The 15,504-nt window shown below is 48.9% G+C and overlaps 1 protein-coding gene across 4 annotated transcripts in view; it reads left to right on the forward strand.

Moving 5' to 3' along the window:
• Positions 1-5,016: 5,016 nt before the first annotated feature.
• The window catches only part of LOC122924835 (katanin p60 ATPase-containing subunit A-like 2), a 41,789-nt gene continuing 31,301 nt past the window's right edge, over positions 5,017-15,504 (forward strand). Inside the window, exons 1-2 of one of the 4 annotated variants that reach the window (XM_044276310.1) lie at positions 5,017-5,093; positions 13,077-13,147. In XM_044276310.1, the coding sequence (XP_044132245.1) occupies positions 5,022-5,093; positions 13,077-13,147 (143 nt within the window). In that variant the 5' untranslated portion in view covers positions 5,017-5,021. Of the gene's footprint in view, positions 5,094-6,178; positions 6,280-13,076; positions 13,148-15,504 lie in introns of those variants that run through there. The other 3 variants (XM_044276313.1, XM_044276312.1, XM_044276311.1) reach the window with 3 other exon arrangements.

Here is a 15,504-nt window from a genome sequence, read left to right on the forward strand (position 1 = left end):
GAGATTTTCCTAAGTCATGACGTAAAGTCATGATTTTATTAAAGACACGGAGGCGAGTATTTGCTTAACTCTTTCTTTACTGAAAAATAGCAGCAAAGACAATTGAAGAAAAAACCATAAGAATATCCATGGTAACAGCTCCACCCCTTCTACCCCTATATAAGGGACATCACTGGCTGGACACTTCCTCTTTCTTTGCAGTCTTCAACGGCGAAAACTGGACTCTGGAACGGACAGTAACAACCGGAACAGCAGCCGTAGAACAGTCAAACGGAACCTCTGGAAGGTGAACATCAGACGATGGATGACCAAAGTGCATCAACCTGGAGGGAAGAGAAAAACAAACATCATGGCAGCAACTCACCCAACTGCATTGCTTCCGAACAAGCACCACAGCCCAAGTACTTCACATGCCGTAACAGACAGATAAATAATATGGAACAGTATAAAGACTCTAAAAACCCAGCAGGGAGGGTGAAACAGCAATGGGCGGGAAATACTCGCCTCCGTGTCTTTAATAAAATCATGACTTTACGTCATGACTTAGGAAAATCTCTAATTTTATTACAAGACACGGAGGCTCATATTTGCAAGTTTAAAGCTGGGCAATAACTGAAGCAAACACGTGAGGATCTGGCCTGAAATAGAATTCCCGAAAGGTAGAGACTCGGGACCAATCTGCCAACCGCATGACATCCTCCAAACGGGCACCAGCCACCGACAAAGAAGTAGCCGCTGCTCCCCGCACCGAATGCGCGGTGAAGATGGAAGTATCAACACCAGAGAGGGAAAGGATCCACTTAACCCAACGGGAAAGCGTAACACTGGTAACCGGGGAAAAAGGGCGACGAAAAGAGATGAACAACTGCGGGGAATCCCGAGAGCGAAAAGCTACGGTGCGAGACTCGTACTCCCGCAAACAAGCCACGGGGCACAGCTGCAGAGAAGAAGGAAAAGACGGGTAAGTAACCGACTTGATACCCGTCTTAGTGCGACGGGATATATTGAACAGTACCCCATGAGGCGTAAAATAACGCGCGTCAATATCTAAAGCTCGTACGTCCGAGACGCGCTTACAAGATACTAAACAAAGAAGGGTCACCAACTTGGCAGATAACTGCCGAAGAGACAGCAATGAATTGACGGGCCAACCCTCCAGAAACCGGAGAACCGTCGCCACGTCCCAAGTGGTAAAAAAACGCGGCCTAGGAGGACGCGACAATCGAGACCCACGCAACAGACGACAGATCAACGGGTGTTGACCAGCGGGGCAACCATCAAATCCGGAATGTCTAGCAGAAATCGCCGAGCGGTAGACGTTCAGGGTACGGTAAGCTTTACCCGCCTCAAAGAGAGAAGTGAGGAACTGAAGAACCGCGACTACAGGGGCGTGAACGGGATCCAAGTCCCGTGGATCGCACCAACGAACCCAGACATCCCAAGCCGCCTGGTAGGCTCGTCTAGTGCCTGGAGCCCAAGCCGACTCCAACAGTTGTCTGGTTGCTGTGGAAAACTCAGAGGAATCCCAGGGCCCCCTGAAACCCGGCAAGCTAGAAGCTGCAGAGAGCCGTCTAGCAGAAGAGGGTGAAGGCGACCAAAAGGGTCGAGCAAAAGCTGTGGAAACGACGGTAGGAGTCGAGGCTCCTCCGCAAGAAGATGCAGCAACTGAGGAAACCACGATTGTGTTTGCCAGAAGGGAACCACAAGGACCAACTGAGCCATCTGGCGACGGACCTGGGCGAGCACCCGAGGGATGAGAGCGAACGGAGGAAAGGCATAATGGAGAGGACCCCCCCAGTTCTGGAGGAAAGCATCCACGGCCTCTGCCTGAGGATCCGGACGCCAACTGAAGTACCTGGGCAGTTGCGTGTTCAGGCGAGACGCGAACAGATCGATGCAACATGGGCCCCAAAGAGACACAATATCTCGGAAGACCCCCGGATCCAATCTCCAGTCGCTGGAGTCCGAAATGCAACGAGAACTCCAGTCGGCCAATGTGTTGTGGAGTCCAGGAATGTACTCCGCCACCACCGAAATTCCCCTGGAAAGACAAAACTCCCAAAAATCTTTGGCCAGATAGGCCAAAACCCTGGACCGCGTTCCCCCCAGGCAATTCACATAACGGACCGCAGAGACGTTGTCCATACGAAGGCGAATACACGCCCGTACGGACCCCTGAGCAAAGCTGCGGATCGCGAAAGAACCCGCTAAGAGTTCGAGGGCATTGATGTGAAGATGAGCCTCCTCCGGAGACCATGCTCCACCCGTGGATACTCCCTGACAGTGTGCTCCCCACCCCCTCAGACTGGCATCTGACTCGATGACCAGATCTGGAAGAGGACCGAATATCGCTCGACCATTCCATACCGACAAGTTGTGTATCCACCACGTCAATTCGTCCCTGGTCTCCGTGTCCAAGACAAGAGTGTCTGAATAAGAGGCCCCTGCCCGAAGGTGAGCAATCTTCAGCCTCTGTAGAGCCCGATAATGAAGAGGGGCAGGGAATATCGCCTGAATGGAGGAAGTGAGGAGACCGATCAGTCGAGCAAGGTGACGGAGAGATAACTGAGGAAGCAAGAGAGCATGCCGAATTTCCTTGCGTATTGATTTGACCTTGGCTAAGGGCAGACTGAGGGACTGATCCAAAGAGTTCACGGAGAAACCGAGAAACTCTACCGAGGTGTCCGGGACCAGACATGATTTTTCTAAGTTGAGAACAAAACCCAGCCCCTGAAGCAGGGACTTGGCCATCTCTAAATGATACAACAGAAGGGAAGGATTCTGGGCCATGATCAGGATGTCGTCCAAATAAATAATTAGACGCACCCCTCTCGCCCTGAGCCAAGCCACTACCGGCTTCATGATCTTCGTAAAGCACCACGGGGCGGATGACAGGCCAAACGGGAGGCACGTAAACCGCCAAGTCTGGCCGTTCCATAAGAACTGCAGGAGATCTCGAGATGGAGGAGCTACAGGGACCGTTAAATACGCATCCTTCAGATCCAGTTTGACAAACCAGTCTCCCGGCAAAAGCATATCCCGGAGCAGATGGATGCCCTCCATCTTGAAATGCCTGTAGCGAACGAAGACATTGAGATGTTTGAGATTTATGACTGGCCGAAACTGGCCACCTTTCTTTTGTACCAGGAAGATACTGCTCAAAACCCCCGAGAAGGGATGGGGAGACAATTCTATGGCCCCTTTGAATAGAAGGGATGACAGTTCTGAATCTAGGAGCGACTGGTCCGAGGTCGGACCCCCCCAAACAGCGGGAAGGCCCTGAGGGGTGGATACTAGCTCGATGGTAAAACCCCGGACCGTAGACAAGACCCACTGGTCTGAGGTGATTCCTGACCACACATGGAAAAAGTGACGGAGTCTTCCCCCAACCTGCTGGGAACTCAGGGGCGGCACACAAGGAGGACTTACCATATGGGCGCCTTGAGCCCGGAGTGCCACGGAAACCTCTGGAACGGGAAGGACCTCCGTGAGACGGAAAGAAGGTGGGTTGGTACCTGGAGTCCTGCAGCGACTGTCGATAAGTATAGGAGCCACGGCCCGTGCCTTTGGGCTGAAAGTTGGAGCGGCCGGACAATCGGCCCCTAGGATTGCCGGCCCTGGAGGAAAAACGCGCCTGAAAGACGCGGCGCATGGAGCTCTGCGCTTTATCAAGGGCCGTAAAGGCGCCAACATACTTCCCCAACTCTTTTATGAAGGGGTCCCCAAACAATAGGCCTTGCGCCTCTTTCCCGGATTCAGTCAGGGATAAATTTTCATTAAAATGGCCTTTCTTCTTTCAATGGCTATAGAAGTATTAACATTGCCAGCTAGGCAAATTGCTCTTTGGGCCCAACCGCTAAGATCCTCAGGATCTACCTGGGTGCCCGCTGCCTTAGCAGATTCGGCTAGGTCAAAAATTTTGGCCAGCGGACCTGTCATATCCAGTAATTTATCCTGACAGGCCTTTAATGCAGAGTCTAAGCCTTTACGCGGGTTGAATCCCGTTTTGGCTAGAAATTGCACCACTTTTGGGTCCACACTAGGTGTCTCACAAATTTTGTGGGGGATCAGGGGACGTGGGCACTCTGCCCGAAGCTTACTGCGAGCTTCCTTGGAGAGGGGAGTACGAATCCTTGCTTCCAAATATTGCGCCACATGAGTGGCGGGAAGCCATTCTGAGGACCTAGGATGGTGTAACTGGTCCGGATTAAATAGGGGGTCACCCATGGGATCCAGAATAATGTCCTTGCCAGACTCTAAAGGGTCTGTATCGGTCCCCGCTGATTTAGACGTGTCCTCCTCAATAGCAGGATCCACTGCCACATCATGTAAATTATCTTCCCCAGAGTAAAGGGGGTAATCATCATACGCCTCCTCAACGGACTCTGCGTCCGAATCAGATACCTGCTCCGGTAAGGACCGGGCGGTCTTCCATGCACGTGCCCTTTCTGCCGGGCGTGAATTAGCTCTTTTGCGCGATTTGACTGCGCATTCATTGGATGGGCCAGAACCCACATTCACATTTGTTCTGGAGGCAGGAGGGGGCATTACAGGGTTAGTCTGAGCCCTTAGGGCCTGGGATATAGTGTGCGATAAGGACTCTGAAACTGTCCCCATAGCAGCAACTATTGCATCAGAAATAGACTGCTGGAGATTAGCAGCCTGCAATTCCTGAACAGGGGCATCATTAACCCTATGAGGGGGGGAAGGTGAGACCTGACTGGATCTTCTCACCGGTACCGAACTGGCAGGGGACACAGGGACCAAAGACATTCTTTAGATATGTACCTGAGGAGTAGGTCACCCCAACAGATAGCAGAAAAAACGCTGGTAAGAGAGCAGGAACCCGAACGAGCGATGCGGACAGCACTGTGGAGCAATGTAGCCGACGAGGAGCGCAGGAGCAAGAGCCCTCCCCTTCCACAGAAAGACCAATAGGAAGAGAGGGAGGAGAAAGATGGCGTCCGAGAATCTCGCCAAGAAACGCGAGATCTCGGCGTCTGAGGGGAGAAAAAACAAAGATGGCGCCTGAGAATCCCGTGCAACGAGACGTGAGGCGCCGAAGCCCGGGAAAACAGCGCGGGAAGGCACAGGTAAGGAGAAGGAACAATGGTAGTTAAAATGGCCGAAATATGACTAAGGGCTATGAAAAAGCGGCACCGAACAGCCGGAGACTGACCCGGTGTCACAGGGGTGAAACGGAGGGGACCGCAAGCGGCACGATTAACCCCTACAAGTCGAGACAGACCGACAGGGTACACAATAAGAAAATGGCCCTGAAAGATACCACTAGGACCCCTGTTCCCAAAGGGACTGGGGTAAAGGATATAATCCAAACACAATCTCCAAAAGGGGTACCCCTCAGAAACTAAAAAGGAGAAATCAATAAGACAAATAACATGAAAGAAATTGTAGACCACTTATCTGAGCTGGAGCAGCAAAGAAAGAGGAAGTGTCCAGCCAGTGATGTCCCTTATATAGGGGTAGAAGGGGTGGAGCTGTTACCATGGATATTCTTATGGTTTTTTCTTCAATTGTCTTTGCTGCTATTTTTCAGTAAAGAAAGAGTTAAGCAAATATGAGCCTCCGTGTCTTGTAATAAAATTTTAAATTCTCAATGCACAAGATGCTGATTTTTTCTGTGCGGATTTTAAAATCCGCAACATGTCAATTTATTTTATTTTTCCTGACCGGATTTTCTTCATTCACTTAGTAAAATCTGCATGCGGAAAATCTGCACCGAATCCGCACGCAAATACGCACCAATTGATTTGCCTGCGAACACCTGCGGATTTCAGTGCGGATTCGTCGCACATGAATCCTGAACGTGTGCATGTACCCTAAATAGTGCCTTTAGAAAGTGCCATCTCCCTTGTAAAACAAGCCCACGTGAACGGAGAAAAGGTGGGGAGGAAAAAATGAAAAATAAAAAATAAAATAAGATATAATAAAAAAAATGTTTGTCAGGAAGGGGTTAACTTGGGCTACTACAAATGTATTCTACACAAGTATTATAATTCTACATATTACAGACCCTAATTGTCAGCAGTGAAAAGGTTAAGTTTGCCCTCAGTGCGGGGCAGCTTCACTATCAGCTCTCTGATTGGCTGGATGGTCTCTCCTTTCTCTCGCGTACTTTCTTCCTATTGGTCCGCTGTCTGGTCACTCTTCGCTGCGCCCCGCCCCCTATGGACGGGCTATGAGGGGACAGATCACACAGAACAGAACATGGAGCTCTCCTATCAGGCGATAAAGACGGCGTCCCAGACCAGAGAGGCGGTAAGGCACCAGCGGCCATGGCGGCTTCTTATCTGTATGGACAGCAGGGCGCTCAGCATCTCTGCGGCAGATGATGTACTACCCGGGGCAGGCTGGGGCTTGTAGTCCCACAAGTGCTGCGGCGCTGGAGGCTTTTTTTTTTTTTTTTTACCGGCCTCTCATTTAGTTTCTGTTTGTTTGTTTTTAACCTCTAATGTTTTCTCTGGTTGTCATGGTAACGGACCGGCTATTTGCCACTCTTCCGGCCTGGCGCGCATGCGCGCTCTGGTCACGTGACCGTACAGGAGGCGTCACTGAGCCTGCGGCTCGGCTGGGAAGTGGTTAGATATGGACGTCTGTCTCCACTTTCTTTTTTTTTTTTTTTTTTGCGAAAGCCATTTTTATTGAAATTTTTTTTTCCACTATTCTCTGAATATTATGCCAGTTACGTCTGTGAATAAACAATATATCTTTTAAATTACACATTTAGACACATAAATGTGGACATAGATTTCTAGACAACCCCTTTAAGCTTCGTGTCATATGTCAAATGTGACAGGGGGAGTCCTACTGCCTATTACAAGTATGTGCAGGGATCAGCAATCTCTGGCTCTCCAGCTGTGGGGAGACTACTACTCCCAGTGTGCTCTATTTACTTCTATGGGCGTTCCAAGCACGGGTGCATGCTGAGAGTCGTAGTTTTTAGCGCTGCTGGAGTGCCGCAGGTTGTAATAGGCGGCAGGACTCCCCCTGTCACATATGACAGAAAGCTTAAAGGGGTTGTCCAGAAATATTCTCCAGTTCCATCTGACATCGGAGGTGGAGAGACGGAGCTGCGCGCTGGTTGGTCAGGTTGCCATGGCAACTTTCCGAAGCGCAGCGAGTATTGTGCACTGGTCTGCATTAAATTGAAGCTATGTACAGTACTTGCCGGCTGCGGGGCGGTTGCCGTCAGCTGAGAGTACGCCCGCTTAGGGTGTACCGGCTGAAGATTTTCCATTGCAGATGGAAAATCCGCAGAGTTTCACACGTCAGAGGGTCTGTGGCCCCCCCTATTGATAGACTGCCCCTGCTCTCTACAGCGCCACCTAGTCACGCCACTCTGGTTGCGACAGAGCATTCTAATTTTTTCACGGACGGAGGTCGTACTGATGCCATTTGCGCGGAAATAAAGGAACAGACGGAACGCAGTCGGCGACAGTACTGATTCCAGACGGAACACAGAGAAGTTTTACGTTGCTTGCCTGAATAAGCCCTTAGGCGGTGTTCACATGTTGCACACGTCACCTGTTTTGTTTCCCACGGTTTTCTTCAATTGTGACTGCAGTGCATCCAGAAAGTCTTCAGACCCTTGTTATGTTTCTCCTTGAGCTAAAATTATAAAAATTCAATCTTCAGTCTGCACTTTGTCAGTGCCTGATAACGAGAAAGTGAAAACAGAATTTTAGAAATGTTAGAAAATTTGTTAAAACGGAAAAACAAAAAATCATGCATGGACATAGGTATTCAGACCCTTTGTTGTGACACTTGACATTTATCTCTGGGGGCCTTCCATTTCTCTAGATCATCTTTGAGATGTTTCTACGCCTTGATTGGAGTCACCTTGTGGTAGATTCAGTTGATTGGACAGGATTTGGAAAGACACAGCCCTGTCTGTATAAGGTCTCACAGCTGACAATGCATATCAGAGCGAAAAACCAAGCCATGAGGTGGAAAGAACTGCCTGTAGAGCTCAGAGACAGGATTGTGTGCAGGCGCTGATCTGGAGAAGGGTACAATTTCTGCTGGAGCACAGTGATCTCCATAATTCTTAAGAAGCTTTGAACAATCAAGACTCTTCCTAGAGCTGGCCGCCCCACCAAACTATGTAATCAGGGGAGAAGGGCCTTGGTAAGAGAGGTGACCAAGAACCCTAATTCTGGTTGGAGCAAAGTACAGAGATATTCTCAATGAAAACCTGATCCAGAATGCTCTGGACCTTAGATTGGGCTGAAGGTTCACCTTCCAACAAGACAATGACTCTGAGCACCCAGCCAAGACAACACAGGAGTGGCTTAGGGACAACTCTGTGAATGTCCTTGAGTGACCCAGCCAGAGCACAGATTTGAACCCAATCGAATATCTCTGGAGAAACCTGAAAATGTCTGTCCACCAAAGGTCCCATCTAGCCTGAGAGAGCTTGAGAGGATCTACAGAGAAGAACTGCAGAAAATCCCCAAATCCAGAGGGTGCAAACGTTGTGGCATCATCTCCAAGAAGACTGGAGGCTGAAATCACTGCCAAAGGAGCTTCAACTAAGTCCTGAGTAAAGGGGCTCGATGCAAGATTTTAGTTTCTCCTTTTCAATAAATTAGCAAAGATTTTAAACATTCTGTTCTCACCTTCTCATTATGGGATATTGAGTGTACAAAGAGCAATGTAACAGCGTCTGCTTACTGCCGCGGTCCCGGGCGCCGTGTTCAGTGTTAGTGAAATATCCTTCACCTGTAATTGTTGGAATCCAAATTAAAAAGGATACGAGCGCTCGGGAAACTGACACAAACATTGGATATAGTTATATCAGATTTCTCTTTATTTAAAGACAAGCTCACAATAATATAGGCTCGAAACAGAAAAAAACATCACATGACAAACATGACATTTTCGGTGTCAAGGTTCTTGTGTCCTGCTAAGGTTCCTGATAGCCGCTTGTGTTCCTGGGCTCTGCTACCTGTTTGATCCCTGCCTGCTTGCCTTGACTCTGCTGTTGCCTATCTGGATTGCCTGACCTGCACCTGTGCCACCTGCCCTGACCTATTGCTTGTCTGACTTCGCCTCTGCCTCATCCTTTTGGTCCTGCACTGTTGCTCCTGGTAACGCCTGCCGACAACGCCTGTACCTCTGGTACCTTTCTCAGGTGCCTCCTGGTCCCACTGGACCAGCTGCCTCGTGTGGCTATCCTCCTTAAGAGGTAGCGACCTGGGGTTCCTTTCGGGAAAGTATATCCCCACCATCAGGAGTTTTGAGAAAATTGAGGGGTTCACTTAGACAACGCCCTTAGAGGAAGTAGGCCACGTGGCACAGTGGGTTCACACCCTCTGGTTCGTGACAAGCAACATAACAAAATGTGGGAAAAGTGAAAGGGCCTGAAGACTTTCCGAATGCCCTGTACACATGTCTCAGTGTCAAATATTGCTAAGTGTGCAGTGCAGCCACTGACCACAAGACGGACTCCTGCTCTCCACGGTGTCCTAGGTTCTGTTGGCTCTTCCTATGCGGTCAGATTATTTGTATTTCTTTTGGAGTGTAGCTTGGCTACAAGAACGCGGCCTCCATTGTGTTGTGACAGTCGCCTTGGGCCTCGAATAATCATGAACGTTTGCAATTCTTGTGTTTTATTGATTCTACCACATGAGACTTGTAGACGGAGATGACTCAGACTCTGCACCATTGTAACATGGCGAACAAAGGATAGAAGATGTATGTGACCTCAATCCAGTCATATGCACCAGTGTCAGCTGAACCCAACTGTCAGGGGAGAAGGACGAGGCTGATGGATTGCAATATGCCTGATCCTTTTGGTCTTGGGGGAGTAGAGTCACCACCAGGGGTATCTGGCAGTGGGTTCTTCCCTTCTGTCTATTGAGAACACATGCACACTCGGCTGAGCCAAGGGTGCATGTGTATGGAGGTGTTGGGGAGATAGCTGTCAGCCAAATCCAGCGTTTCAGCCTCACCCTTTGCAAACTGTTGGAAAAAAATCCAGCGCACAGTCACGCAGTCTACCATTGTCAAACACTGGCGGTGGTCTGGGTCAGTACTGAGGAGCTCAGTGAGCTATAAAAGTAGCACTATCATAGGATGCCATCTCTGCCACTAGTCAAATTTCCAATATCCTTGGAAGTGGAGTCACCTCGGTGTAGCAACAGACCTTGGAACTAGTCTTGAAATGCGTGGCACTTAAAAATTCTTTATCCTCTACTCTATCACTTACTACAGAGATCTAAACTGCCCCTGGAAGTAACATCAGCACATGAACTGAGCGTCAGGAGCTTCATCCATGGTCAACAAAGGTGCACAATGCCAGGTGTCTGGTGTAAAGCGTGTTGTGACTGGAGCATTGGAAACATGTTATCTGGAGCAATGAATCACCTTCGCTGGCAGTCTGATGGACGAGTCTGGGTTTGGTGGAGACCCAGGGAAGGCTACCGACCAGAATCCACAGTGCCTACTAATTTGAAGGGGGGGCGGGTTAATGTATGGAGATCAGGATTCAGCCCCTTATGTCCAGTGAAGAGTAATGTTACTGCTACAGCATGCACAGACATAAGGCCCTTTCCTGTTCCAGCATGATGTTTCCCCTGCGCACGCAACGAGCTCCAGGAAGGGGCAGATGCGCCCGAATTCTAGTGCACAGGCCTTGCATTACTTTTAATAAGTGGCTTAGATGGTTTAAAATGCGCCAGTTTGCACCACATTTTGCGACAAGGTCTTCACTTTGGTGAATGTGGGCCAAGCTGTTCTAGGTCTGCATGGGAGCTGTATACACAAAACTGTGGTAGATTTCTGATGAAGATCGCAGAGTTGCTTTTTTCTACGTGAGAAGCACTGCAGCCTCTCCAGTGAATGTACACGGCTCAACGAGTGGCTTTTTGTCCCTTTCTGCCTAATTTTTGTGTGCTAATTATTGGTAGCAGTTCTGTTTAGTGGCTTCATTAGTTTCTACACATATTATCTTAGTTAACGCTCACACGTTTTAGCATCTATTTTCACCGTAATCATTACTGCTCTCGTCGCGCTCGTTACACACGCTGATTGTACAGTAGCTCAAATTGGTTTCTTACAGTTAAGGCAAGACAGAGATTTCCTGCCTCCAACTGCATCTAAAATAAACCCCCTGAAAATCGGAACCCCCCCCAGAAATGAAAACCCCCCTAGTTAAGAAACCCTTACCATAAAAATGTTCCTCTAGAGCTGTGCTGTCGCTGCGGTCCCCAGCGCTCTCCGATTCCTGCTTAATTGGCAGTGATGACGTCACATTCGTCAGTCCCCTGACTGCTAAAGCCAATCACTGCCCCCAGTGGTCATGTGCGCATACATTTCACTTCACCACTGAGACCAATGACTGGCTGCAGTGGACACGGGAACAACTGATGCCACATGTCCACTGCAGACCCAGCAGGGATTAGAGCGGTGGGGACCCGAGAGGTGGTGGAGGACATTTTAAAGCAAGAGTACTTTTTTTTTTTTTGGGTGTTTTTTTAAGCTCTACACAGCCCACTGCCAGATTTCTTGCAGAACCCCTTTAATTCTCTGGGAAACCTAGGTGGCAGCCTACACAGCCGCCATTAAATCTTATCCTGAGACTGTCATCCAGCTTTTCTATATTCCTAATGGACAAATCTACCAAAGTTATGCTGCAATGAGTCCCCTGTCCCAAATCACTGCTGAACTAGGAACACATTTTGTAGTGCTCTGGAGCAGGGACACTCTAAAGTCTGGACATTTGCCTGTTTCTCCTATGCAAAACAGGTTATTGAAGCTCTACTCTATGACAGACGAGAGTGGTAACTTTGTAATTGCTTGGTCTGAGTTTCTCCACTCCACCCCTCCCACTAGAAGGTTCTACCTCAGCCAGAAACTGTATATAAGGAGAGCGGTCAGAGCCCCTAGTGTTCTGCAATTGGGGAACAGTGCTTAGAAGAGGAGACTCTGCCAGACTACTGAGTGACCAGAAGAAGACGCTGAGACCGGGATACTCTGCCACAGACCCTGGACCATCAGCCTTTGTGTCACGGATGGTGTAACAGAAAACAAGAAGTTACAAATAAGGATCCGACTGGCTTGATCCGAAACTAAGGAACAAAAGGGTGACCCCTATTAAAGCCCTGAAGCTCTCCCTGTCTTCTCAGCCCATACAAAGATCTCTATGATAGATAATTGCATGCCCTCGTGCCTCGACTGTATGACACCTGAACACCCTATAATAGTGAGGGGACACGACCACCGGCTCCCTACACTTAATACAGAGGGAGTCAGGATCACCTAGGATCAAGGCAACAGGAAAACACAAATAAATGAACAGACTTATCTGTAGAAGCATCAGTTGCAGCTTGCAGCATGAGCACACTCCAGGAAGTTGTATAAACCGCAAGGTGAGGCAGTATGGGGAGGAGATATATAGGGAGGCAATCACTGCTAATAGATGACAGCTGGGAGAGGGAGGAGAGTTGTCAAAACGAAAGCAAAACAAAAGAAGATCATGCAGGAGGTACTGAAGAACGTCTATCAGAACTTCTCAAAGATCTGGTGGTGACACTTTGGCCAGGGACCAGCTTTCTGAGAGAGAGAGAGAGAGAGAGAGAAACAGCTAACTTAGGCCTTTCCTCAGCATGAAAGCCTTCTTCTGCCAGGGAGGAGACTGGAGAAGCCAGCCCTATGCCTTCGCAAGCAGCAACACGTGGTGACACCTCAACGGTGTCCGGGGACCCAGCATAGCATTGGGGCCACCCCAAACCCGGCCACTGCAACTTTATTTGCGAGTCTATATAAGACTCTGTTCACATTTTGCTCCGTGACAAATTCTGTCATATTTGCCCAAAAAATGAAGTGTGTGTGTGTGTTTTTTTTTTTATTTTTATTTTTTTCTGTAAAATTATGGACATCATGACTGAAAAAGATACCCCATCATAAATCAGTGGAGTCATGTGACTGATCCGGTTCACCATCATTTTATTTTATTTTAAATTTTGTGAAGGAGCAGAAAATTTATGTGAAAAAGATGTGAATAGAGCCTCAGCTTTGCGACTGTACTAACAATGTATCTGATGTTCTTCTAGGATGAGCAGCGGACGGAGGCTCGGAGGAAGAACCTGCTCATACTCGTCATGCACTACATGCTGCAGGAGGGGTGAGTATTGCACTGTAGTCACGTATACGTACTGTAGGTTCCTGCAGTGCAGTTTTTGACGTGGATATATTGCACCCAGCTGTACTCCCGTCTCACTATGCCGTTATTTGCTGTTTTTTCACAGTGTTTTCCCTTCCATTTTTTCTAGCTCAATGATAAGTTTGTTACAATGTATCAGTGCAGGTAAAATGCACCCTGTTTAGCTCACAGATGATCGTCTAGACTGGATACAACAGTAGCAGACCTTCAGCTGTCAGAAGTATTACGTCTCTACAGGGATTTTAGCCTCTGGATGTGCATAAGATTGTTCCCACTTACTGACAGCAAGCAGAGATCTTAAAAATAGTGAGGAACTGAAATGCATTGGGGCATGTTTTTCACTGGAGCACAGTCATCCCCCACCTTGTGATACAAATCTCTGCCCTGATCCTGCGGCATCACCCCTAGTATTCATAAAGGGGGGCAGGTTTTCTCACACTGTAGTGCTGGACACAGGGGTGCAACTAGAAGGTGCTGGGTCTCTTAGTGGTTTACCCTGAATTGGTTTCACCTGTACTCAGGGGCGTAGCTATAGGGGGTGCAGAGGTAGCAGTCGCTACTCAGCCCAGGAGCCTGAGGGGGCCTAATGACCCTTGTGGTGCATAAGAAGACACCGGTATTATAGAAAGTGCATGCTGGTCAAGTTACACCTCTGGCTGGAGGGAAGGGGTTAGGTCAAGAATTTAGCATGGGGCGGGTGGGTGGGTGGGTGGTGTTCTGTCGTTTTAATTTTCGCCTTGGGCAGCACGAAGGCCATGTGCTTCCCTGCCCCTGGCACAAAGCACTGAGGGAAGGGGGACCCAGGCTGAACTCTTGCACCAGGGCCCATGAGCTTTTAGCTACTCCTCTGCCTGTACTTCACCATAATCTGCGGTAAGACCAATTGCGGTTTTTGCGATGTAGTGTTTGTGCAACAACCAGTCGCACTGTGTGACTATAACCACAGGACTGCACCCAGACATGAAGGGCGAGCCTTAACAGAGTCATGCCATCCTGCACACAGTAATACGATATGTTGGCCTTTCTTCTCAGACCACTTTACTGTGTTCACTTCCACAGACCCCCCAAATCTCTGTAACCTTCTGTCTCCAGCCTATAGAAATTGCTGTTCTAGCTGCGTGGGTTCTTGATCCAGCCATAGTCTGTTCTCTTCATGCAGGAGAACGTGGTGGCTGCTCGTGTCCCGCTCCATCTCCAGGGCCCATACACCTGCCAGTCCGGGTATACCAGCGCAGCATTAAAGGGAACCTGTCACCTTGATTTTGGGTATAGAGCTGAGGACATGGGCTGCTAGATGGCCGCTAGCACATCCGCAATATCCAATCCCCATAGCTCTGTGTGCTTTTATTGTGTAAAAAAAAACGATTTGATACATATGCAGATTAACATAAAAGAGTCATATCTTACTTGTGTGACCAGAGAAGAGTCATATTTTCAAGCTCTGACTCATCTTAGGTTAATTTGCCTATGTGGGGACTGGATATTGCGGATGTGCTAGTGGCCATCTAGCAGCCCATGTCCTCAGCTCTATGCACAAAATCCTGATGACAGGTTCCCTTTGAGTAGTAGCATCTACACATAGTCACTGCTCCACAGAGAGTTGCTGCCCCTCCAACATCATCCATGTCAGGTTTTTATTTATTTCATGCATTTATATAGCGCTGACATATTCTGCAGAGCTGTACAGACATTAGCATCACTCTGTCCCCAGTGAGGCTCACAATCTAAGTTTTCCCTATCAGTATGTCTTTGAAGTGTGGGAAGAAAGCGGAGTACTCAGAGGAAACCCTCGCAAACACGGGGAGAACATACAAATTCCATGCAGATATTGTCCTTGGTCAGATACGAACCTAAAACCCCAGCACTGCAAGGCACCAGTGCTAACCACTAAGCAACCATGCTTTTCTCCAGGAGAATTCTTTTGTTCTGTTCCCGCCTCACACAATGCGCCAGCTCCCGCTCCATCTCCCTTGAATTGGCTGCCAAATCCGAAGAAATCCGCTGATGCAGGGGGCGTCGAGACAAGCAAGAAGCCCTCCAGACCCAGCGTGTCTAAGCTCGTCACCAAAGTCGTGTCTGCCTCCAAAGAGGCAGGAGGATGTGATGTAGACAAGAATAATAGCTGCCTCAAGCTGGCCATCAAGGTTCTTGTCGCCAAGAGGACCATCACCCAGGTGAAAGGCAGCGGCACCTCCGGCTCCTTCAAGCTCAACAAGAAGGAGCAGGAGACCAAGGACAAGGCGGCCAAGAAGAAGAAGCCGGCACCCAAGAAACCTGCAGCTACTGCGGCCAAGAGAGTCGCCAAATCCCTGAAGAAG

Source organism: Bufo gargarizans, chromosome 1 (assembly GCF_014858855.1).
Source record: "Bufo gargarizans isolate SCDJY-AF-19 chromosome 1, ASM1485885v1, whole genome shotgun sequence".
NCBI lineage: Eukaryota > Metazoa > Chordata > Amphibia > Anura > Bufonidae > Bufo > Bufo gargarizans.